This window comes from Ictalurus punctatus, chromosome 27 (genome assembly GCF_001660625.3).
Source record: "Ictalurus punctatus breed USDA103 chromosome 27, Coco_2.0, whole genome shotgun sequence".
NCBI classification, from domain to species: Eukaryota; Metazoa; Chordata; class Actinopteri; order Siluriformes; family Ictaluridae; genus Ictalurus; species Ictalurus punctatus.
The window spans coordinates 12,196,360-12,222,973 of NC_030442.2; the positions used below are offsets into that span (position 1 = coordinate 12,196,360).

At 40.1% G+C, this 26,614-nt stretch overlaps 1 protein-coding gene across 5 annotated transcripts in view; it reads left to right on the forward strand.

Moving 5' to 3' along the window:
* Positions 1-3,187, forward strand: part of uacab (uveal autoantigen with coiled-coil domains and ankyrin repeats b) — a 55,928-nt gene extending 52,741 nt beyond the window's left edge. For all 5 annotated transcript variants that reach the window (XM_017459201.3, XM_017459202.3, XM_053676565.1 and 2 more), the window contains exon 19: positions 606-3,187. In XM_017459201.3, the coding sequence (XP_017314690.1) occupies positions 606-677 (72 nt within the window). In that variant the 3' untranslated portion in view covers positions 678-3,187. The remainder of the gene's footprint in view (positions 1-605) is intronic.
* The last annotated feature ends 23,427 nt before the right edge of the window (positions 3,188-26,614 follow it).

Genomic DNA, 26,614 nt, shown 5'->3' on the forward strand with positions numbered 1-26,614 from the left:
TACACGTCTTGCCGTTTCTATTGTTCATTTCAGGGCTATTTATTAAAACTTCAGATCTGTCCACATTTATTTGTGAGGTGGTCTGGAGAAACCCATCAGATGATTCTGTGGCTGGAAAACACGAGAACGGCCAATAATGATATGTCTGTATCATTTTAATATACTTTTACATCTCTCTTTGAAGAAAGTTTAGGCTTCCTGCAAAGATCGTGGCTCTTAAAGAGCCGGTATAGCAAATGTAATGGTAAAAAACCATCAGATGCCTTTGGTGATCAAACAAAAATGTACATAAAAAATAGTATATATAGAAGTCGCTTCTAGACCATGTGTTGGTGTCTTTCAGTGGAATTGGAAATGGGTTAACATGTCACTCTTGATGATAACCAGACTAAATGCTAAAATATGCTAAATTGTTATAATGTTACTTCTGGTTGCGAAAAAAACCATGTTGTTTTCATAGTATTTCGAAATTTGAGAGCGGTTTTCCCAAGCCGCTACACATTTTGAAGTCCCATACAAAGGCTAAACCACACCTCCGGCTTAAAAAGTGGCTGAAACCAGATTTGCTCAGACTGTAACAGTATCGGCTTGCTTGTGTTTTACAGGGTCACATGGATGAAGACGTTCAGGCAGCGTTGCTGCAGATTATCCGAATGAGGCAGCAGTTTGTGTGTTAAACCCAGCCTAAAGACACTCTCTGACTCAAATCCACAATCCACTGAAGGTGTGCAGTTAGAAAACAGGATCAGTCAAAAGCATCAAAGATAGTAGAAATGTCACTAATCACAGACCAGGATAGGTATCATAGGCCTTATCATAGTATTTGCATTTGCAGTACTGTTTGTAAGAACTTCAATACTTTACTCCTGCGTACTATAACGTTGAAGCGGTGAATAGGGGGGAAAAAGGTATTAATCTGTAAGTTTGCTCGTCACTGGGGTGGTGCGCTTTTTTTAAATTTTTTTTTTATAATTTTTTTTTTTATAAATCTCAACTGGAAGGCTGTATTAAGTGTACCCTTAAAATTCTATCTCTAAAAGGTAATTAAAGGTACAACTGTGGTCCTTAATGTGCATCTTTATATTTTAAGTCATTTTTAAACGTATCGTACGTTCACGTTACCACGTAAAAGATAAATACACTGGTACAAAAGATGTAGAAGAAAAAAACGACTTGGAGTTGAAGAGTTTACTACCATTTTTGATGGTTATAAATGTAATGTTTACGAGATGTCTAGCAGGAATAATTGAGTGGTTTGATATTTGGTGTTGTAGTTTTGCTTTGGAAACGCAATGGAAAGGCCTGGAACGCCCTACTTCCTGCAACGTGTGTCCCTCAAGCTGCAGTGCATTGTGGGATTTCCTATTCTATACGTTCAGATTTATAGCACTAACCGTTTCTTCTATATACACATAGAGGGAGCTACATTTTTAGATATCTTCATATAGAACTGGTCAGGGAGCAGGTCTCCTACACCCCCCCCCCCCCCCCCCCTTTTTTTTTTTTTTTTTTTGGTCAGGCACGAAATGTCAGATCCAAATGATTTGATACTCAAGAGCAGCCTTAATTTAGATTTGCCTTGATCATGTTTAGCTCACTGATGATGTGGTAGCCAGCTGTGCTTTAATGGATTTGAGTCAGTGAATGTCAATGGCGCTTGGTGAAACAGGACACAGCCTGGATATCTGCTTCTATTGCCTGGATGATTCTGCCCTCTTGTGGTGTGACTTGGCTGGCCAAGTTTTGATGACATAAATAGCTTTTTTGTGGTTCATTTCACTGTATAGCTGCAGATGTGATGCATTTGCGATTACTATTTTTTTTTTTCTCTTGGTGCTTCCAAAATCTGATATTTTTTATCAGGGCTTTGTACTACTTTTGATTAATGGTCAATATGTTTATGGTAATACTATTCAGCAGGACTGGACTAGAATGACACTATACCTATTCAAGGTACTTTTTCATTTTATTAATGTCTTTTGTTTCCCCTTCTGAAATAGTACAGTGCATTTAGAAGCCACTAGCTGACCTTTTAGCTTTAGCACTGACATAAACAATACATAATGACAGCAAGTTTATTAGCACACAGTGACTGCGCTCCTATGCTAATTGGCTATGCTTCTGATGATAATTTATTGCATTAAATAGGGCTACTGATTTTTACTAACTTATATGAACTATGCCAGATCATACAGGATAAGCCTAATCATTTAAATTCTGCTAGTTGATCTTGAGGTAGTTTTGCTTTTTTTTTTTTCTCCTCAAAACTATATTCTTTCTTGCTTTTTTTTTTGTTTTGTTTTAAACAATAGTGAACTCTAACATCAATAAATGTGCCTGCTTTTGACTAAAATGTCTGTCTGTTAATTCAGTGGGTTGCACATCAGGAGAAGCCTAGAAAATTAGAGGTAGGACTTTATTAATTTTTTTTCTTTCTTTTCTTTTTTTAAAATCCCATCCTTGCTGAGACCCACTTGACCCAAGCACACCTGTGTATAAACTTAGTTGGCTCCATTTCCCAAAATGCAAATAAATGAGTCATTGAAACCACCGTAATGGTGAGGAATAGTTACTGAGGATGAATGAATGAATGTTGTGAATGTGTTGTGCTGTGCAAGCCACGAAATATTCTCCCATGTCAACGCACATCACCTTTATTTGTCCCATGGGCAGAGCCGAGTATATTTCAGTGTAGTGTGTATTGTTTAATGTGCGTAGTGGCAATTAATTTCATTATTGATCGTTATACACATGCTGTCCTTGGTAATGTTGAGGAAACTTATCTGTGCATGCTACCAAAGCTGTGCAAAGGCAAAGATATGTAGAAACCTGGATCATTCTGCCTGATTTTTTTTTTTTCTTCCTCCCCCCACTCCTCAGTTGTCCAATTTTGATCATGCCCAAAGGAAATTACCAGCATTTGGTATGAGGTCTGCTTTATACTCCATTTTGACCTGTATCTTTCTTTGACGCGCTGAGCCGCAAACAATGTTTGTGTTTTGGAAGATGCTAGAACTGACTAATGTTGACCAAGTGCCGACTTTAATCCGTGATCAAATCTACTAAGCCTTTCAGCGCTCCACTGAACCAAAACCGTTATTAGACATGCGTGCCTGCTTGATTTTATTCCACGTTTTGGAATGTACACTTTGTGGGATTGTACCTAATAAACTGGCAACTTGTTATAGTAGTCCTATGTTAGTTTTTCATCCTAGATTTAATTTAGATTCAATTCTTTGCTTTGGGTTGCTGTTTTTTCTTTGATCTGCCTAATGTTTAATAGTCTACCCCACACACACAGGAAACATACACACTGTTCAGTTAAGATTAAAGATACAATTATGATGAGTATAAGGGTGACACGGTTGCCTCCTCACGGTTCCAGAGTTTCTGGTTCGATCCTGAGCCCCTGACTATAGTGTATCTGTGCAGGTTCTCTCTGTCTGTTTCCTACAGGTCCTCAAGGTTCCTCCAACCTCCCAAAACATACCATAGGTTGACTGGCTACTCTAAATGACCCATAGGTGTGTGAATGTGTGTGGTACCTCGTGATGGACGTTCAGCGTTCCCGGGATAGGCTCCGGATCTACGACAACCCTGACCAGGAATAAACAGACTCTATGAAACTACGTATAATATTTATGTCAGATGTTTCGGTAGAAACTCAATTAAGCGAAAGCCAACACAATTATTTTAATAAGAAGAGCAATAAGAGTAGTAATCCAGGGTTCAGATCCCCCGCTGGATGTCTTCAGCCTCCAGTCTGAAACCCACTAATCAAATCTTGCTTTGTCCATACGCCGCTCTCTCATTTCATTTTACTTCATGTTTGTCAGTGCATGTGGTTTTACTTTAAAAACAATCACTGCAGGAATGACAGGGGGCTCTTTGGCATGAAGGCTTCTCTTTTATCTTGTGGCTTGCATTGATTTATACTTTTGTGTTTCGCTGGAAGGTTTGCTATCCCACAAATACCTATAAAGCCTGATGTGGAGTCTTACCGGAGAGACAATATTGAGCTTCCTCTAAAAGGATTTCGACTATTTTTTGAAGTCACGGGAGATGTGGATATCTGTTGGGTGATATAATGTCCGTCTTATCTGTTCTGTTTGCCTTTGTTGTTCTCTGGCTCGTCATCAGCTCCGATATGGAAGTATTATTTATTTAATTCGATGTTTTGTCGTCATCTTCAGCTTATTTAGCGGACGCGTCCTGAAACAGTCCATATGTTTTGAACGTTATCAGCTGTAACATGTGGCTCTGTTTGGGAAGGAGAACATTCCAGCGCTTTGAACTAAAAGCCTTTGAGTGTATTTGAGCTTTAACCTCATGCTTTGTACTTTCTAATGAATCCAACATTTCTCTTGTATTTGGTTGCTTAAGGAAGTGAGAGAGCGGTTTCAGATCGCAGCCTATTTCTCCTCCCTCTGTTTTTTCTCTTCACCGTGGCTTTTTTTTTATGGCTGTGTTATTTGTGGCCTGAGTAGTATAAGCTGTTCACGGCAATTATTGCAAATACAATTCAATCTGTTTGGAGATTTCCCTTTAATCTCATTTCCAGACCATAAGTAGAACCAGAGACACTCATTCACTCACACACACACACACACACACACACACACACACACACACTCCCTCTCTCTCTCCCTCTCTCTAATATACACACGCATTCTCTGTGTCTCGCTCTTCATGTCCTTTCTCTCTGTTGCTTTCTCTTACACACCCCCCCCCCCTCTCTCTCTCTCATACACGCATACACATACATCCTCTGTGTCTCACTCTCTTACGTCCTTTCTCTCTATTGCTTTCTCTTACACAATACCCCCCTCTCTCTCCTCTCTCTCTCTCATATACACATGCATCCTCTTTGTCTCGCTCTCTTACGTCCTTTCTCTCTGTTGCTTTCTCTTATACACACACACCCCTCTCTCTCCTCTCTCTCTCTCATATACACATACACATGCATCCTCTGTGTCTCGCTCTCTCACGTCCTTTCTCTGTGTTGCTTTCTCTTACACATCCTCTCTCTCTCTCACTTTCCCTTCTCTCTCTCTCACACACTTTCGTTCTCTGTGCTCATTAATCATTGCTGTAAGGATCACAGTCTAGGCCTGCTGGTTAACGGCTCCCCTGGCGGTCGTGGTGAGGGAGGGGGGCATCGTCCTGTTCATGCGCCTTTGATGCGCTTAGTTGCTTCAGTTACTCTGTAGTGTGTCTGCGCTGTGATTCATAGCGGGGCTGCAGCTTATTAGCCTCACTTTGTCTGCAGATCCATCCACGTCATACAAATCCTAGCTGCTTTTTGTTCTGTAATGTTTTGACTTTCTGCTCGTGTCCTGTTCTCTCTCGCTCTTTTTCTCTCCCCTATAATTCTGTTTATATTTCAGATCCTGTTTTTTTTTTTGTGTGTACATCAAGATATAATGCTTAATACACAGTTAATAATTTATTTTTTTTTAAAGAGCAAGAACAGTGAATCTGTGGCGTTTTCTCTGTTCTGAGCATCTCATTTCTACAATGTTACAGTTGTGAACGTTTTAGTTAGAGGAACATTTAATGTTATTTTTAAAAAGTATTGATATTTTATACATTAAAGTATGACACTGAGTCATTGAGTCATTTTAATAACATGGCGAACCATTTTTACAGCAGATGTTTCAAGATTGTTGCAGGAATGTTATTTCTGCAAGATCTAAATTTCCTAAAACCTGTTAAATATGTACTGAATGTTCTAGAACCATTCTGTCTTAGCTGGGTTTACGTTTTACTTTTACAACGACGTGGAGGGGGTGGTCGGTGGTAGAGGGGCTATAGTTTTAATTATAGTATATTTTTACACCATGTTATGATGATATATGTAAGTGCTTGTGTTTTGATGTCTCCCTCTCATGCTCCCTCCATTAACGCTCTAAGGTCGGTTAAAAGGTTTGCCATCATCTCTGCTTCCTCTTTGGGCTTGTGCTGCCTGTGTCTGGGTTCTTAATGGACTATTAGTCAGCCACTGAGCACTGTAGAGTCCAGAGCATGCTGTCCTCTCTGTCTCTCATTAGTCCCCTCCGAGCTGATCCCTGCACTCACTCTCCCCTTTAATGTTTTTGCAGACTTCCCAACACTTTGTTGCCCCTATAAAGTTCATTTATAGCATAATGGCACATGGACCTGATTTGGGCTGGATGGATTCAACATGTCTCCCACTCTGATCCTCCCTGATCCTGGCCTGACCCTGCCCCTCCAACACCTGGGAGGAGGGAGGAATAGAGGAGGAGGAGGGATATGGAGCAAAAGAGCTGGGAAGAGACAGACAGAAAGGCCCTTTCATTTGTTAGGATTTATTGGTTGGCCATGGGAGAGGTCCATTACTGCAGCCAAACCCTCAGCACTGCTGGTATCAAGAGATCTGCTTTTATGTGCCAGCAAAGACCGCAGAGCTGTGTTCGCCTCACCAGCACTGCATCCTGTGAAACCGTTTGTTGTTTTAAACCGTCCCAGATCTACCCTTATAACTTGCACTTTAAATTGCGCCAATAAGCAACTAGAACACGTGCTTATATAAACGTAACCGCCGCTCGGTTCGGCGTTCTGATTAGAACACACAGGTTTAAGAATCCGAAGCTGTCAACGCTGATTCGAAACAGACCTTTTTAACCGCACGGTAATTACACTACAGGAGGTTAACATGACACACCATCTTTTTCCTGAAACGCAATAAGGACATTATACGCTGCACGCTAAATGGTTTCATCTGAGCCCACTGTTTTTCTTCTTCCCTCATTAGCTCTTGGTTAACCACTAATGCCCAGTGTATCTGCTCCCCCCCCCCCCCACCTCCCCCCCTTGTTCTTCTTCTCACTCAAGGACTTAGCAAAACCATATGCAGCTCTTTTCCCTCCAAGCACAACTTCTTAATAATCCCAAAGCCAGAACGGAAAATGGGCCGCGTTTCCCATGTCTGCTCTGGGCTGAGAGCATGGGGCCATGTCCGCGGTTTAGCAGAATAAGCTTGCCGAATCACTGACCGGGTGTTTGGAATCGATGTAGAAACCATTGTTGGCTTTTCATTGACTTAAAGAGGCGGGCTTTGCTTGTGGTGGCCTGGTTTTCAGCTCTGTGGAGAAGGTCTGTGGTTCTTTACAGGCTTGTTAAGAGGGGAACCGCAGGCACAAAGGTTGGAAGTGCAGGAGATCTGTGCTCCGTACTTTCTCTCTCTTTCTCGTGGCAATATTTTGATTCTGATAAGTGAAGTACTTTGTGATCCATATGCATCTGTGTACATGAGTGATGTTAGTTTTTCATCACTTTTTCTTCATTTCTTATGAAACCCTTCTCTACTGTTTTATTTTATACCCCCAGTCAGATTTACACGTGTTTTTTAGACCACAGATGGTGTTATTGTGTTACAGCCCTGTTTCACATCTAGTGCATGTGTTTTTATTTTCACACAATTTTCGATTCATTTATTTTCAGTGCTCTTCTCATATGTATAATTGTTTTGTGCGTGTCTGTGTGTGAGAGATCACGTTGTTTACATCATGCCGTGTGTGTACAGGGCATGACCGTGAAATACACCTTCACATGTGATCGCATTGCTCACGTGGAAAAACGTATGATCACGTGAAATGTATTTCATTTTGCTGTAATACATTTTTCTCTGACTCTGCAGTACAAATAAAATCAAGCTTTATTTAGGTGCAGAAATGTGAATGAAGTGACATAATTCATATTCAGTACGCACTTTTATCAGAGTCGAGGTGCATCCGGAGCTTATCCTGAGAACTGGGGGCAATTTAAAGTCACCAATCCACCTACCAACATGTTCTTGGAGGTAAAAGGAAATTGTAGGATCTGGAGGAAATCCATATGGACAATGAAGAAACATATGAAACTCTGGACAGACAGGATACTGAGCTCGGAAGCAAACTCTTTCCAATACTCTGTATTTAATTCCTGACACTGACATAAACAAGTTAATGCACCTCCAAGTTAAACTCTTTGGATGACCATAATGGTTCCAAGTAGTTATTTTAAAAAAAAATATTGCCTGTTTTCACTGAGAGAGACATAAGAGAGACCTTTTATTCCAAAGTCAATATGTGGTTCACAGCAATTAAAGTAAATAGAGCTCAAATCACTATTAACTCTTGTTTTTAAAACTACACCATGGTTTTTCTGTCATAAATTCCTACAACATAAAAACCCTAGTAGCTAGTTCTCCTCCATTCAAGCTGTTTTGACTTCTTTCTTCTTTTTTTTTTTTTAAATTAATTTTTACTCACTTTATTTACTCACACACACTTCACTCCTACTCATTCACAGCCACTTCACAGCTAAGCTGTTCTTTTGATTAAGCGGTCCCCCACATACCACCTCATGTGTTTACTTCCTAATAACGCTTCCAGCAGGAAGTCGGCTGCTGGTCCGAGGTATGCTGGTGACGGTGTTGAAGATATTTAATGTTCCTGAACGTTTCCTTCTCAGCAGAACTGAGCAGAAGGTATTGGTTTACTCGTTATTCCCCTTATTCTTAACCGGAGTGCTTTAGGTGAACTTGGAGTGGTGTGACTGCTGATCATTAGCATGGACAAAGTGCATTTGTTACATGGGGCTGCCGTCCCACAGTCCAATTATTGACATGAAAGCCTTTTTTTTTTTTTTTTCCCCCTTTGGAAGGAATTCACAAAATGTAAACAGGTTGTAAAGTAGGGGAACCTACATCTGCATATTTATTCCTAAAATCCCAGCACATTTGGTAATCCTTATCCTTGGAGTCCTTAAAATAATCAAGAACAGTTTGGAGGATGAAAACCGAGCTAGATACAAACCATGTGCCTTGGATATCACACCAAATTTAAGACTGGTCTGTTAAAATTGGTTTATATTAATATTTAAATAATATGAAAGTTAACTGCTTGCATCAAGCATTCACAATCAGAAGTGTGTGTGTGTGTGTGTGTGTATATATGTGTGTATATATATGTATATATATATAATATATATATGTATGTGTGTGTATATGTATGTGTGTGTGTGTGTGTAATATATATATATATATATATGTATATGTATATATATATATATGTATATGTGTGTGTGTATTTATTTATTTATTTATTTATTACATTTGTATGAATTTGTACTGGCTTTCTGTCTTTCTGAGAAACAAAAGGAGAAAAATTTTAAATAAATGGCTCCTTTTAATAGAGGTCCATTTTTGATATTGTGCTGCCAGTTGAAATGTCTAGGCATTCTGTGCTGAATTTTAATTAAATTGCCTTCTCCTTTTCCCTCTCAATCATTAAGCACGGCATTGGGTTTTCTCCTTCTAATGTTGCTTTAAATCTCTCTAATCTCACCTCTTTTATCCGGAGCTCTCCCCAGTTAGCATGGCTGGGATTGCTGTGTGATTGCTGTCTGCCTTTGATTGTTCATTTAAGCCTTAAATTTGTCTTTGAATCATAATGTAAATGCCTTGATTAGATGTTTCTGGATGGTTCCCTGTGCGAGGTGCTGGGTTCACGTGGGGAATGGTGCCTGGCAGACTCAGCTCGACAGATCTGATTTGCTTTTACAGCTGAGCTGAAGGGCTGCAGGATGCACTGGTGAGTCCACACTTTCATGTCTCGACTTCAGAGAGACTCAGTCACAACCTTTCAAATCAGGCTTCAATAGATGGCAAAGAGAAATATTTATGAGTGATCTGCACAACAAATATCCAGGTGAGTACTAAGCATGAGCCAAAGCTTCCAGAGACGGCGATATCACTACTGTAATATCCACTGATGATTGATAGATGTGCTGTATACATCCATCCAGGCTGCAAGGGTTTCTTGCTATGCATAAAATACAGTGCCAAAATTTATAAGCAGGGTCGAAACATGCGATCACACATCAAGATAAAAGTAATGAAAGTAATTAATATTATTTAAAAATTGATAATAGCTTATAATATCCAATCTACCAACATCTAACAATCATAACAGTAATAATATAATTATTCTCAGTCCTTTCTTTTATATCAGATTTCAGTCCTGTCAGTTTGTATGTTGGACATTAGTTTAGGATACACCCTGATTTTATCTTAATGGTTTTTTTTTTTTTTTTTTTTTTTGTGAATAAATTAAATGTACATACATCCCCCCCCCCCCCCCCCCCCATATTTGTAAACAGGAACTAGAGAGGAAAGGGGTGTTCAAAGTTTTGCACTCTAGAGTGATATTGATATTAAAAAAAAGTTTGATGTCTCCCGAAATGTTCCACCTCGGATGTCAGGTAAATGGATAGCGTTGCATGATTCTAATTTTACACCCCTCCCTGTGCTCAGCCACTAGCCCCCTCTAATTACCATGCTAACACACTCCATTAGATATTCACCATCGACTGCCTCATTAGCTTCTGCACGCTAATAGCGAAAGAGATGCCAGTGAAATGGGCTGTAATCTGCATAGCTAGCCAAGCTGAAGCACTGCCTGGGGCATGTCTGCTCTTCAGAATAGATCTGATTGGAGAAGCATGACCCTGGCTTTTATATAAGCTATTTAAGGGCACAATAGTGTGCTTTGGAATGAAGTTTTGATATTTCACTCTCACCCTGCAGAGGGCGTGCTTGCATTGTGAAATTTCCATAACCACACTGGGTGCAAGAGATTAGTTTGTATTGAATGACATGTGAGCTATTCTTCCTACTTCCTTGTTGAGACCCAAGTGACTTCACTAGCATGTGCATCTGATTATACACAGTTGATGAAATCTTACTCATCCATCTGATGATGAGTGAATATGGACTTGGCTCTTATCTGAAGGAAACCTTTAAAGCATTCTGGGAGAAATCTCTGTGATCTCACCAGAAGACTTTGACTTCAGCTCCTCTCTCTCTCTCTCTCTCTCTCTCTCTCTCTCTCTCTCAATATGACAACTGAATATTTTGGCCTGTGTGTCTATTTACTCAGGTGAAATGGACTGTCATCAAATATTTGTGTGATTTAGCGCTCTGTTTTTGTTGGCTTCGCCACTACCAGGTGATTGGAGCAGTGCTTCACAGGCAGCACAAGTCGAAATCACACTTTAGAGATATTTACCCAGCCGCCACAGATGTGACGTCTGCTGGAATGGCTGTAGCAGATCCTGGGCTGACGTTTCCATCGCAGGCAGACCGCCAGTCCTGATTATAAGGGTAAACATGGTTGGGTATGACTCTGGCTGCTGGGTAGATTTGCCCTTAGATGTCAGAACTAATCATTGTTCAATTACTCTACCTGAGCAAACTGCTCCAATGAGAGCAATGGCACTGAGGAATGCAGAGCTTTTTCAGAGGTTGAGAAAAGACAGCATATAAACCTTTTCAGTAATTGCAACAGGGAATGTTGTAAATGTGTCTAAAAGGAAATGAGTAGAGTATTAAAAGAAATAAATCCCACCCTGAAACACATTAAATATGTTTCTACTGAAATATTTGTGATGTTTGATCATGTGTATTTTCATTATTTCGGCGAGCCGGGTGGGGGATGGGAGGTAATTGGGGTTCTTAGCTAGGAGAAAGCATTTCACTGATCTCAAATATAAATGCTAATGTTCAGAATTGGCTGTTAATTACCTAAAACAGAGCCATTTTTGTCACTCACCATTTTTAATTAATTTCCACCCATCCAACATACAAGTAGCATTTGAAGCAGAATCCAGAATGAAATGCAGCTATACAGTACAGTTGCTCTGAGTCATGGCAGAGACTCTGTTTGGCTAGTTAGCAACCTATGAGATGACAATCAAGATGATTTAAATCAAGGACGGAGGTGTTAGCAGGAAAATTGAAGCTTTGTAACCTTATCTGTTTGAGCAGAGCGTACAGATGAGATGATGAGAGAACTGGACTAACTGAAGGACTAAAGCTCTGCTGCATCACTCAACAGAGGCGTGATGGAGGAATACGTTAGTGAGGGATTAAAAAAAAAAAAAAAACAACTGAAAATATACCAACCAGGTTTAAACTCAACGAATATTAATAATAAAATAATTCTTTTGCACCACGAAAGAGCCGATATTGATTACACATACTGATATGCAAGTCTTTCAAGGTGGGATTTGTTCATTTAAGGATTCAGAAGCTGCCTATTAGGGAGTAGTGTTAATACAGAGAGTACGGATTCTGTGAGGGAGAATGCATTTCAGCTCCAAACTTCTTACTGTTCAGCTGTACTGAACGCACCAAGGAAAACAGAGTATATAGGCGAAACTAAACTCTTTACAGTGAAAATAAAAGATTTGCAATACTAATTTAATCTACTCCACAACGTCGACGTATTTCTAGTCCTCATGCTTTAGTCATCCACCACATGTCCCGACTGAGGTCTTACTGAGCTCAAGAGTGTAGTTAGATCTGGGTCAGGAGAAAGCAGTCATTTAAAGAGATGAAGACCGAGCCAGAGGCCTCCATTTGGCTCTGTTCAGGCTCCATCTGAATCCCCGTTCCTGTGCCTTTGGACTCCACTCTGACAGGTAGAGCTCCCATGACGAAAGTACACTGGAGGCCTTGCCTTTCTTCCCCGAGCAGAACGAGAGCGAGTATCAAACAGCATCTAGGCCCCTTTGTGGAGTGCGAGACATAAATTATTGGGCTCTGGCAGATGTTCTGCGATTGAAATCTGCATGAATCGAGGGCCATTGGCAGTGTGTCCCACAACTTATTAGTTTTCATGATGCATGCTGGAGCAGTTCAGATTCTGGCAGATTTACAGCGATTGTAAATCAGCGCCTGTCGTCATCTCAGCCACTTTGGTAGAGATTATTTCACTCTGCTAATAAAGCAACTTCGGCTCAGCTTTACAAATGCCTGCAGGTTAACAACCTTGGCAGTTATGTGATCTCAGCACTCTCTCACACACTTCACGCTACTCAAAGGGCTGGGAAACGCGTAGAAACCCCAACCATAATGGAGCCTGAAATGGATCCCATGTAGTTGTTAGATCCGAACCCACCTGACTTTTCCATGCTCGAGTGTCAAATGTTTAGGGTTTCAGAGCTCGTTTGTTTCCATTTTGATGGTGGTGTGTACTAGTGCTTTTCGAGTATAGACTAATTGTCTTCTTTAGCCAATGGGTTTAGTTATTTACACTTGTAAAATGCTGAAATTATTAAGCAGCAAGTTTTGCTGGAAATCGTGAATGATTCTCATCTAATACCACGTGCTTACAGTGATGATTAAGAGTATGTTCCTTTTATATAGTCATTTTATGAAGACGTCGGAAGTGAGATATAGCAGTTCTTTATACACAGCCTTTGTGGTGATGAGTAAAAGATAGAGGACCGCTCAGTCAGCGTGTGGTTTCCTTTCATGACTCGAATAACTGACAAATAGCACCGTCAGTTGCCCAACAGTGACCGAATGAGCTGTCCTGCTGGACTATTACACCGCACTGTTCTCAATCCTTGCCCTTTTTCATTATTTAGCATTGTTTCATGTGAAGAGCTGTTTGTTATGCTGAATTTCTTCATATAATAACGATGAATGTCTTGAGTGGTGGTTTCAGGGCACGTCATTGTTTTCCTGGGTGATATTATATGGAGTTGCTATTCTGACCCTCGGATCAGGGTTTATTACAGCGATCCAATGGATGATTTGTTCTTAGAAACCACAAAGCCAGAGTTTTCTCACAGCCTGGGTATACACGATCCGCTACAGCCCCCGAGAGAATGATTGCAAGTCTTTTCTCTCACACACTGCTGACGGTTCTCCATTCCTTCTTTCGGGAGTCTCTTTCCTTCCCTAAGGGACTTTGCACATGACTCAGTAAGCGGTTGTGTGGTGGGGAATTACGCATTTTTAAAAAGGTTGAATATGAGTAATTAGCATTCTGGAGAGTACTGAAAGACTTCTTCTGTCCAGATTTTATAGTAACGGTCCCGGAATTGGGTGTACAAGGCATCGTGTATCGTGGTGGTTTTGATGTTGACAATAGTTGGGTGACGATATGCTGGGTGGCCTGGAGGTCTTTTGGCTGCATTCCTATTCTCCATAGTTTGTTTATAGCATACAGTAAGAGATTCTCTTTAAGGTTCTTTAGTAATGTTGTTAATCTTGGACTTGTTTTCCATTTATGCTCTTAGAAAAAAGGGTTTCCTCAGGGGTTCTTTGGATGGTTACCTGGTATAGTTTTCTGAAGACGCAGTGGTAGTTCAGCAGCTCATGTTCCCGGTACCACGCTGTTGAGCCACGCCTTTAATGCTCATCAATGCTCATCTCTATTAGAAGTTGATTAGGATAAAAATGTCTGCCAAATAAATATTTGTACTTTTCTGAAATCCTCTGTTGTTCAGATTTCCCCCAGAAGGACAAACCAAAGGATCGTTTTGTTTTGTTTTTGTCTAAATACATGTCTATCTTGTAGTACTTTCAGTTTTTCTTTTTCTATGTGGATAGTAGTAAACAGCGGCAAAGCAAAACCTTACATTTGTTAGGAATTTTGATCAATTGGCGTTTCAGATTGTTGCATAAGACAAACATAAACCACGTTGATGAAGACAGACCGAGTGCTGTCAAACTAATTTGAGGCATGCTAAATTCATTACTACCATACTGAGCTCATCAGACTCAGCAGATCATAATTCCACTGCTTGGAATGTTCTCTGAACCTTTTCCTTTTTTTGCTTTAAGAATTTTTGTCATTCAACAACAAACACTCTAAATATGTTTTCTTTTAGCTACCCCGGACAATTCTCTGTAAAGCTTGTAGTCTAGAGCATTTCCTCATGTTGTCGACATGTTATATGCTCCCGATTCGGTAAGCACAGATCTCATGGATCCTGTTTTCATCCTCTCTGTGCCTTTTTCTTGGGGTTCTTCCACCAGGCAACCAGTATGGGAGTGGGTCTCTCGGCCCAAAGTGGGCTGTCAAGATCACGCCTGGAGGACGGCCAGAGGAAGAACAGTGCTAGCTTGAGTCTCTCAAAAGCACTACAGATGCTGAACAACACACTCGGGATTAGCTGCCATGCATAAATACTAAAACTTTTTTTTTGTAGTTAAAGATTTATAGCCACAAAAGTGGTCTGCCGTCGCTTAAGGGACCTGAGTGAGTGGCTTCAGGGCCCCTTTTTCTGGGTGACTGAGGGATGATGAGGCTGTGAGAAAGGCAAGGTGGTTATGTAGGAGTTAAGACGTTGAGTTGAGGATTTAGGGAAGATGATCTTTGGAGATTTTTCAGAGATATAAAGAGCGTGAAGAGGGCATATTGCCAGGAGAGTGTGGTTAGGGTTTTTTTTTTTTTGTGATGGAGTGGAGGGGATTTTTACACCATCATGCCATTGTTTTTCTATGAAATTTGGCTGTAAATCATCTTTCTGCTTTTGAGTTGAAGATCAAAAAAAAAAAAAAAAAAAAACCAAGCCTGGCTCTTTGAATAGAGGGACATTCATGGTGTAATGTCCCTTACTTCCAGTTCTGTCAGTATTTTTTTTCTTTTTAACTCTCTGAGGTTTTGACTAGTGAGTCAGTTCCAGTTGCAGAACACATCATATTAAACTACCTTATCACAGAGAATTTCACAACCAGACCTTCCCTGAGGCATAACTGTGACCACAGTGCTGCTTCTTTTTCTTTCTGCCTGTTACAGTTTCATGATCTCACGATCTTTTATAGTGGAGAAGGAGAGGAGCTGTTTCTCATTTCTTTCAGTCTCTAGGAACTAACTTCCTTATTTTTTTTTTGTAGCCCTGCGAGTGAAGGCCACAGTAACCACCCTAATTGCAGCAGCTTTATTTCCCCTTTACAAAACCACACTCACCCTTGCTATCTGTGACACTTATCATAGCTGCTAAGCCGATGCTAGGTGCTAAACCACGAGTCCGATTTTGCGGACACCCTTTTGTACTGTTAATGTTTCCTGGAATCGATGCACTAGAAAGTAATCAACTATCATTGGACCTGTGTGATTTTGAGGTAAGCAGCGTTGGGTAACTAAGCCTTGTTTATGGTGTGGTTTGTAAGTAGCCATGGTGTGTGTGTGTGTGTGTGTGTGTGTGTGTGTGTGTGTGTGTGTGTGTGTGTGTGTGTGTGTGTTTTTATGGCAGAAACAATTAAAGATGGCCTCTGTGGCCCAAGCTGCCTGATTTAATACAGTGGCTTGTGTGGGCAATTGACTGACCCCCATATCTGAGGGCTGCTAACACTGACAGTAAATGTGTGTTTGAAGAGAGAGAGTGTGTGTGTGTGTGTGTGTGTGTGTGTGTGTGTGTGTGTGAGCGAGAGAGAAAGTTGTGAGCAAGCCACAAAGGTTTTTGGTTTATGTGGGAGATATTCTTTAAACATGGCCCACACCCCCTGAGTCCACAAGCTTCAACCCTCCCATCATAAGATCCTCAGTTTGGGGGGTGGGGGGGGAGAACAACAGGAAGGCTTAGGTCCTTCATTTCCCATTCCTTCAACAGATTGCTTCTTTTTTTCCCATGGCTTTGAATTGAGATGAAACAGGACTTTTGCGTTAGACTGTACGAACCATACAAACATGTAGCCGTAGGGTGAATCCCATCGCAATATTACAATATGGGAAGGACTGCTTTGATGTGCATGTCTCCGTGAGGATGAGTGACGAGGGAGCAATAAAAACAGGACCAGTGGCGATGCTTTTGATGTCAACACAGAGGAATTATCAAGAAACAATTTCCTTGGTCTTAGGCCAAGACTTGAGGTTGCACTGAGATCCTATCTGCCTCAGACCACATTTAATGAAACAGATTTGTCACTGTAATAAATGTGAATATTGGACAGTATCAGAGAAAAATTGCTCTCTGTGGTGAGCAGTGGGGAAAAAAATGCTTTGTATTAAAATGTAATTTGTCAGTCAGCAATCTGAAAGCGTGACCATATGAGTAGACGATCCACCCTATTAAAAGCTATTAGTGCAGTAATCATTGGCTTGTATTACACATACTGATTTGGACAAGCATTTGTTCACATGCTGTATATCAATTTTATTAATTCTTTGCACATTATTGTACATGTTATTATGTCCACATAAGGCTTCCATCCCAACTTATAAAACCACAGTTGTGGTCTACTGCTTTCTAGCAATTACTAAAAAACAGACGTCTTGATATACAGTATGTCTATATTTGTATTTAAAGGACCTTCAGCTGTAGGAACGTACCTCAGGGATTAGGTAGTAGCCTTTAGCACTTTTCCAGTCCAGGCAACTATGCACAATTGATCTTTACAATTTTAGTCGGAATAATACAACAGACTGTGAGTTATTATATTAGGGATGAGCGGTAGGATTCAGAATTGTTTTATTAAGTTGTGGCATGGTAGATCTTGTAAGAATTATAGCACAGCAAGCCTATTTTCTAGACTACAGCATAGAGTGATACAAAAGTACACGTTCAGATGGACTTCACCTCCATCTTCCTTATGGGGATTTTCAACTCAGGATATAATTAGTACGAGCGTGATGAAATGATTTGTTATAGAATGTTATAGGTTTTAAAAATATATTCACTGCAGTTATGTTCAGGAAGTGTTCCTGATATAATCTTTAGCTCAGGTTAATGTCGGTGCGGAGTTTCCCATGTTCTCGCTGTGCCTGTGTGGGTTTTCCCTGGGTTCCCCAGTTTCCACCCACCTCCCAAAAACATGTGACTGGTGACGCTGAATTGTGACTAGGTGTGAATGAACATGCAAAATATGTCAGTGGATGATGCACTGGTGTCCCATCCTGAGTGTATTTCTTCCTTATACTGTAGCTATGGCCTACAGGTCTACATTAAAGCAGCTTTGAATAAAGTATGCGTCTAGATTTGGAATATCTACATGAATAGATGAAAAGATCAAATAAAGGTATCACTTAAACATCCTTTACTGGTTAATAAAGGTGGAGTATGTCTGGAATGGGATGTTCAACAAGCACATATGGGTGTGATTGGTCAGGTGTCCACATACCTTTGGCAATATAATGTACATTCCTGAGTTTTGTAACTACATTCCTTTTCCTTTTGAAGTTTTATTTAATATGCTTTAAAATGAATTACTAAGAGACTAGTGGTTCAGTGGGTAATATTGCCGCTTCACTGTTCCAGCGTCCATGGTTCGATAAGCTCTTGAGTTTTACATGTTCTCCCTGTGTTCACGTGTATCCTCCCACCTCCTAAAAACACTATGGCAGGTGGATCGTTTCCGGTATAGGCTCCAGACCCACTGCAATCCTGACCAGTGTAAACTGGTTACTGAAGACCAGTGAATTTATAACTGAATAATAAGCTTGGACTTCAAAATTCAAATACACCTCATGCAATGCTGCTTTTCACTATACTGTATTTGGGGATCAAAGCAGACATGCAGAATTCTTGCTGTTTTTTTTTTTAAAGCAGTTGTCTTGTTCTGGAAAAAAAATTCACACCTCTCCATTGTACTGTATATTTCGTTGTATGTCCTTGTTACAATCGTTGCACCACCCTGATACAGCCTTCAATGGTTCATAATAGTAACCTTGGTCAGGCGTTTTATTTTTGCTAAATTCTGCATGAACCATCTTATTCAGCTTGGGGTTAATGATGGTAGACATGTGTATGTTACTGATACTGATATCTGTCAGCATTTGATCATTGTGTAATTGAGTAAAAAATGAAGTGTCAGTACAACCATGCAGATCGACTTATTGAAACAGTTGGGTTCCTCCCATAGGCTCCTCACTCAATTTATGAAACTGCCGTTCCTTTCCACCTCTTGACAGGAACAGTAAACTTGAGTAGTGATTACTATGGCATAGGATTTATCCAGCATGGCCCTTTTCACTGCCCTTTCGTCTCAACTCTCTGCTTAGCCTTGCTCAAGATATTCAAAGGGGGGGAGGGGGGTCACCCTCCTTGTCTACACTCTCTCACTCGCTCCATCCCCAGGAAGCTCATTATCCTGTTAACACTACATTTATCTGACAAGACAAAAGTGAGCGGGTGACCCAGCCACCATTAAAGATTAATAGAAAGGCATAAAAAAGGGACAGCGGGATAAAAAAAAAAAAAAAAAACTATGCCTTAACCAGGCTTTTCCTTTTAAAAGTGTGAGATGGGTCTGACAGGATTATTAATCAGACGAGAGGAAAGATCAGACCTCTGTTCCAGCTCCTTCACTTAAAGTCTTTAGTTAGCATGGCTGGAGAGGAGGCCCGGGTCAGGAGGGCTGGCACTAATTGGTTCTACAGGGCTTTGAATAACAATGAGTCCAATTATGAAATCAGCCAGAGAGAGAGAGAGAGAGAGAGAGAGAGAGAAACGGTAGAGGAGCAGCGCTTGTAAATTCAGTGTAGTGTTTGAGAGGATGTGAGGCTGGAAACCTATGGAGAGGGAGCAAAAGATACTAAAGTTGGTGGAGAGAGAGAAAGAGAGAGAGAGAGAGAGAGAGAGATGGAGCTTACTTATCTCTACTTACTTCCCTCCCTCTGTGTGTGGCTATTAATAAAGTGTATAAATCATCGGTGGTATAAATTTTAATAACAGGTTGGTGAAAAACACCGAATGTCTCTGAAGATAGCTGCAGCTCATTTTAAATTCCATTTGCATTAAAGACTCACATAAAACAGCAAGATTTGAGCTTTTCTTTTTTATCTCGTGTTCATTTATTAATAATGATTAGTTTTTTATTCCGTCTGACTCTGACACATGCATTTTAGAATCTAAATCAGAGCTCCTTCATAACAAATGCTCTCTGTTTTACTTCCTGTGTGTGCGTGTGTGTGTTTAATGTGCATGTGGGAATCTGTACCTACTGATGTGGCTGTGTTTCATGTTATGATCTGATGGCTATGCCTCTGTATATGTAGGATCTTGTCCGACGAGATCAAGTCGTTTTGATGTAAAATGTAAGTAGTGCCCTATTGGCATGTAAAAGCTGTAAATTAATTGTCTAGTAAATTACCTCAGCCTATTGTTTTCGAATTACAGCCGTTCAATAAAGGCCTGGCAGTGCCTTTTCCTGTTTTCCTAATAAGCTAATGTTAATTTAAGCTCCTTAATTACCTAATTAATTGTGCCATTCCGATTGCACTCATTGCTGTTTGCTTTGCTGAGGCATGAACCTGCTCTATTTGTCTGTTTGAAGACTGAGGCGTTTCGCTGAATAATTCATAGCACGCTCTGCCAACAGACAGCATCGCCATTTAAATTATGAACAGATTCGTGAAATGCTAACCCTCTCTGACTGCCTGCAGCTACACAGAGAGGGAGAGAGAGAGAGCGAAATGAATTTCTCAAAGCGCACTACTTCACCTTTAATGAAAGGGGGATAGGGTGGAGGAATGGAGGAATAGAGATGGTTCACGGGTTTAATATGTATTATTAGACAGTGTATAGTGGACCTCTATTTCCATCAGTACAGCTCAATGCACACGTGTGTGTGTGAGAGTGTGTATAGTTTTCTTTTCTGGATTCTTCGGTTGCTCATTTAGAAGCTCACTGTAAAGAATCTGGAGCAGTGCTTTCAGAAGGATGGAGTGAGGGAGGGCAGAGAAAGAGAGATGCAGGGGCTGGGGAGGGGATGGGAGAGTGTTTGAACATGGAGAGCAAGCCTTCCTCAGTAGCTTCATAGAGGACCGAATATCAATGAGGGAGTCGTAGTCTCCATGCCAGGTGTGTCCGGAGTCGACCGGAATAATAGGGAAAGACAGACAGACAGATGGTGAGAGAGGTAGAACGTGAGTAGGGAGCAGCTTGATGGACTGTTGTTTGTTCAGGATGCAGTGAGAGTTTGCTCCTGGCCTTCCAGACTTTTGTTTTCTTTTCGTGGATTTTCCCTTTATCTCCCTACACTTTATTTACTTTTACTGCAATATCCGGACTATCAATCAATCCTTCCCTTGTTATACAGGGTATATTCAGGGTCTCCTAAAGTCTCCATGCATAAGGGAAATGAACACCCTGCAAATTTTTATAATTTTTTTAATTGGTGAAAATTACCACAAAATGTCAATTTTATGTGTCATTTGATAGTGTATCACCTTTATTCAAAGGCACCGTTTCAAAGAGGATCAAATGTCTGCTTGTCCAAATATGGTAAAAACAACAACAGCAATAATTTTCTCTTATTTTTTCACTTGACTGTTTTCTGTGTCCTTTCCTTGATGTTTGGCGTGTTTTGCATTCTGAGATGATTTTGCTCAGTAGGCTTGTAAATAATTATTTGACTTACTGTAGCCTTTCTTGTGAGCTCAAACCATTCTCCTCTGACCTCTCTCAACGAGTCCTTTCCTCCCACACAACTGCCAATCACTGATGCCGGGTTTTTTTGTTTTGTTTTGTTTGTTTAAAAAAAAAAAAACCACGTTATTCTGTTGCACTATTGTGTTGTGTGTGAAAATCCCAGGAGATCAGCAGTTTCTGAAATACTCAAACCAGCTTGTCTGGCACCAACAATTATTCCTCTGCCAAACTCACTAAGATCACATTTTTTCCCCCATTCTGCCAAACGGTTGGCTGACTGGATGATTGCATGAATGTACAGGTGTTCCTAAATAAAGAGGTCATGAACAGTGTATATACGTATACACTACATTTCTTAAATAACTTAAAATATAAGATATTACCAATGAAATAACAAAAAAGTTGCATCCCTGAACATGACAAATATGACTTTCCGCTTTCCTTGAAAGTCTTCATCATGTCTCTAGCTGTTTGTTAATAATTTTTGCAAATCTCTCTGGCAGTTTCTTTCCAGTTATTTTAATTCCACCTCTGCTGGTTTTCACTGTTGTTAATGGTGTCCGATAAAAGGTTGATACATTGTTGCATCCTTTTCCATCTCTGTGAAAGATATTTCATATTTTGTATTATGTCCTGTAATGGCTATTTACCCAAGCTCTTGTATAAGATTTAAGAAAGTAAAGTCGTGTTTATTGATTTACATTATTAAGCGCTTTAATGAAGCATAATTGAATACAGTAATTATAGCATGGTGATAGAGATGCAAACTGTCGACCTTGCTTAGACTGCGTTATATTCTATTTATATCTATTCTATACTATTTATTATGCGTTCTAACTATTATAACAGAAGTAAAACATGCAGTTTGGATTTGTAGATAAACTGTTAAAAAATTTTTTTAAAAAGTAACATTTTGGCTCCCAGAAACTAAAAAAAGGTGGTGCATACTTTTCCACTCCATGTCCATTTTGTATTATTTTGAGTGTGTATCTCTGTGCGATCTCTATTTCTGTGCTATTTTTGCTAATATATTTAGAGATTCTTAAACATCTTCATTGTCTCCTTACTGACAAGCAGACTTTCTTTTTCTTTTAAATCACGCACTGAATTCCACAATATCCACCTTTTTGTAGTGACACCGCACGCTAGCTATGCTAATGTGCAGCCTAATTTGCATAATTAGAGAGAGAAATGGTATTATTATTAAGAGAAAACGCCTGAGTGAGGTTATTATAACTCTCGTAGCAGGGAGCCACAACTGTGCCCACTCAAGTGAGCCTCTCTGCCTCCTCCTTCACTCAGCAGCCCACATTCATCATAATTAATTACCCACGATACATCTTAATGATATTTACTTTTCTTTAATATAATTATTTGTCGTCCCCCCCCCAATAAAGGAATGTGTACGCTTGTGAAGTGGGCCTGTTTGCAAAGGGAAATACTGAAACTGAGAGGCTGTTATTTGGATTATTACAGGATTTTTTTTTTTTTTAAATATGCTGGAGGTGCATCATTAGTTTTATTCCCTAAGTGTGTTTGTGTTTAATAAGGCTTCATCTCTCTAACTGCACAGCACACATTAGGGAGAGATTCAGCAGAAGCTGCTATTATTCTTCTCCTCATTTAGAAAGCAGATAACAACCATACTAGAGACTAGCACAAGCCAATACCTGCTAATGAGGCGAATAGGACCCCAGAGTTAGTCCACTGGGCAGACAGCAGTGTGATCTCTGCTGACTCATCGTCAGTTGTTCATGTGTTGTGACACTAAATCAACACTGTATGTTGATGTTAATGCTGGAATTCAGTCAGAACAGCAATAATTGGGCATGATAATTATGATCTTAGTTTTTAGGGCAGTGGTGGCTTCACAGTTAAGGCTCTGGTTTGCTGATCAGAAGGTCACACAGATGAGCGGAGTGATGCACACAGTGAAACATTCCAGTGCAGTTCTAGGAAATACAGGCGCTCTTGGAACACTGCTCGACCAATCAAATTAGTGAACCAGAACGAATTGTTATTAGTGTAATGATGCTTCTACCACAGTGTTGTTGAATTCATGAATCTGATTGGTTAGCACTGATTTAGAGCCAGCTGTCAATCAGTCAAGAGACATTTGGTGTCCAAATTTTGCTCCTAGGCTAATGTATGTAACTATCAAGTAATAGATAATTATACTCCTCAAATTAACACCGCAATTATCACAAGTGTCTCAAAATGTTTACCTTTACAGTATATGTATTCTGTATGAAAGCACTGTCTTTACAAATGACCAATATAACATTGCATGCTAGATTTTTCTGTTTTCTTTGTTCAACCTTAGTTATTTTTCTTTTTATAAAAAAAAAAAAAAATTGTATCGTTCCATAAACCTCAGTCTAGCACTGTCATTTGCAGACAGAATATGGTTATTTCTGAATGCAATTTGTATGATGATAATCAGTGGGAATAAGTTTATTTATATTAACTAAACTTTAGCATTAGCATTGTATCCCAAACTCAAACTCGGTCCCTCCAGGATTTTGCGATCGCAGAAATGAACGCAAAATCAAGGAAACTCCAGAATATTCAGAGGAGCGTGCAGTTTTTCAAAATTACAGCAGATTTTTCGCAGATTTGGGCCAAGACACGTCATGTGACGTCATCACAATGCACAATCGGCCAAAGATCTCTTCTGTTCACGTGCATCGAACATGAGCTAAAAGGTCTCATTTACCAACAAACATCAACACAATTTTGTGCAAGTGCGATTTCGCCAATTCGAGTAGTGTTCCGCAAAAAACAGCACAAATAAATCCCCTCCAAGTTACGTCACAAATTTCGAAAAAAGCCGCAACAAAATAAAGCACTTTTGGCCGCAACAATCACAAAAATGCTCATAGTTCATCATGGTTGTATAATATAATGGTATAATCATGGGTGGTGTGACCCTGTGCACAGCATGTGGGGTGACTGAGAGAATCTGGGGTGGATATAGAACCATATTTTAATGAGTCTCTTTGGGAGCAGCACTTTCTTGTTCCTCTTTTTCATTGTGGGTATCCACACACTGCACTCCTCTACATCACTGTCAGGCCGTTTCCCTTCATGGGGGTTTGGCTCATAAGTCGTAACTGTGTCTCTGTTGTCAGCACTCTCTCTCTCTCTGTCTGTCTGTCTGTCTCTCTCTCTCTCTCTCTCTCTCTCTCCATTACACACTCTCACACCTAACTGAACAGAACGATATGACAATTTGTCATATTTGTCTTTGTGTTCGTCATAACGCTGACACACACTGTGTTCCATCTGGATATTAGGAATGAAATACAGATGTGGGATGTTTTTGTTTTTTTCTTGCAGCTCTGACAGTCATTACTCCATTATTCATGATTGCATTAATGTCTTCAGATAACATCACCATGACACACCCTGCACTGTCTCTCTACCCCCCCCCCCCCCCATTCCCCCTCCCTCTGTCTTTTTTTTCCCCCCATTCAAGCCTCTAGGGAAAACTTTATTATGCTGTGGTCTGACAGTGAAGTATACAGATAAAAGATAATTGCCTGGCTTGACTCCTCTATTGATATGAAAATGGGATCTAAATTATTCAGTGTGGTTTAAAGGTTAGTTGAAGGTTATTACTGTAGAGGCAGGGGCAAAAAAAAAAAAAAAAACCCAAAACACTGGGTGTGTGCGTGAGTATGTATGAGGTTACACACATCTGAAAGAGTAATTTGCTGCGCATACAGCTCTGCCGTCTCCTGAACAAACTGGATGTCTCCTCTGGGATCTGGACAACGGGAAGTCAATTATTTACAGGCAAATTAAAGCTGACATCTCCACAGCAGAAACACAGTTAGTGCTGCCTGCGATAGACTGCTGTTTGTGCTTTCATCCGGCACTGTTAGACATACAGGACACCCCTGTCCCTGTCTATAAAAGGCCTGTTAGCAAAGGAAATAATGCTATTTGCTGGAAGCACAATGATCTGTTTTTTTTGTTTGTTTTTTTTAAAAAGGACTATAGTGTGTTGGGTTGTGTCAGTCATAACTGAATTTAAAAGAGAAAAAAATGTTTTTTTTTATTTTAAAGATTTTTTTTTTTTTTTTTTTTTTTTACATAGATGAGGATGGGTTCCATTTTGAGTCTTCTTCCCCTCAAGGTTTCTTCCTCATGTCATCTCAGGGAGTTTTTCCTGGCTACCGTTGCCTCTGGCTTTCTCATTAGGGATAAATTTAAAAAAATGTATATCTGGAATTTATATATTTCTGTAAAGCTGCTTTGTGACAATGTCATTTGAGAGCATTCCCAGTTAGACAAGACATTAGTGTTAGCGTTCCTACAAGTAAAAACTTTGCAGCAATGTTGTAGGAATGTTCCAGCACCAGGAATGAGCCTGTCTTACATATTGTTTAGAATTATTCCGAATAGACTTTAAATGGGGGGGGGGGGGGTGAGGGGGGGATGGGGGGGGGGGGGGTGAGGGGGGGATGGGGGGGGGGGGGGGGACACAATTGCCAATGCACTAATAGCCACAGAGTGGATGGTTTATTAATTTTTTTATTCTAAACCAGCACAAAAAAAAAATCTCATTTATTACATTTTTATTTAACTTATCACATACCATCTTTTTCCACTATCAAGATGCTGGTGCTGGAACCACAGAATTTAGGTGACCACTTTAAGAAAAGTCACATTCCCACCATTTTAAAAGCTGAGCCATTGTTTTAATGAGATCTGGGGCATTCCGAATGCACTTACAACCACTATGGAAGGATTTGATCTAAATCACATTTTAGCTACATCAGCTACTAGGCTAATTTGCTTAGTTTGCTACTAAGCTAATTTGCTTAGTTACATTCACTTTAAGAACATATTTCCGAATCTTAACTGAACTCTTTTGTGTATAAACAGCTAAAGACAACAGATGCATGCTCAAAGTCAAACGATTCAGTGTCTGATAATGATTGGACAAAATGATCACAGCTACATGTGATTGACTTTTAACTATTCACTGATTGTGTTGATATTTTGAACTAGTTGTCCTCTTCTGTTCTCCCACTATAATCGAGGGACACCTCTATACACCCTCATGAGGATGGAATTTGTGGCACAACATCTCAATTGTTTGCTTCCTACCTTGAAGGTCGGTCATATCAGGTGACGTGGAGGGGATCTGCATCTGCTGTATGGAGACTCACCACTAGTGTCCCACAAGGCTCAGTACTTGGTCCTCTTTTGTTCTCCCTCTATACTCAATCTGCCGGTGAAATCATATCCTAACATGGATTTTTATACCACTGAAATGCTGATGACTCTCAACTCATCCTCTCCCGCAGACACTCATGTTTCTGCTTGGATCTCAGCATGTCTGGCAGACATCATGGATGGCAACTGAAACTTAATCCCAGCAAAACTGAGCTGCTGTTCATCCTAGGTTATTCATCCCCAAGTCAGGATCTTG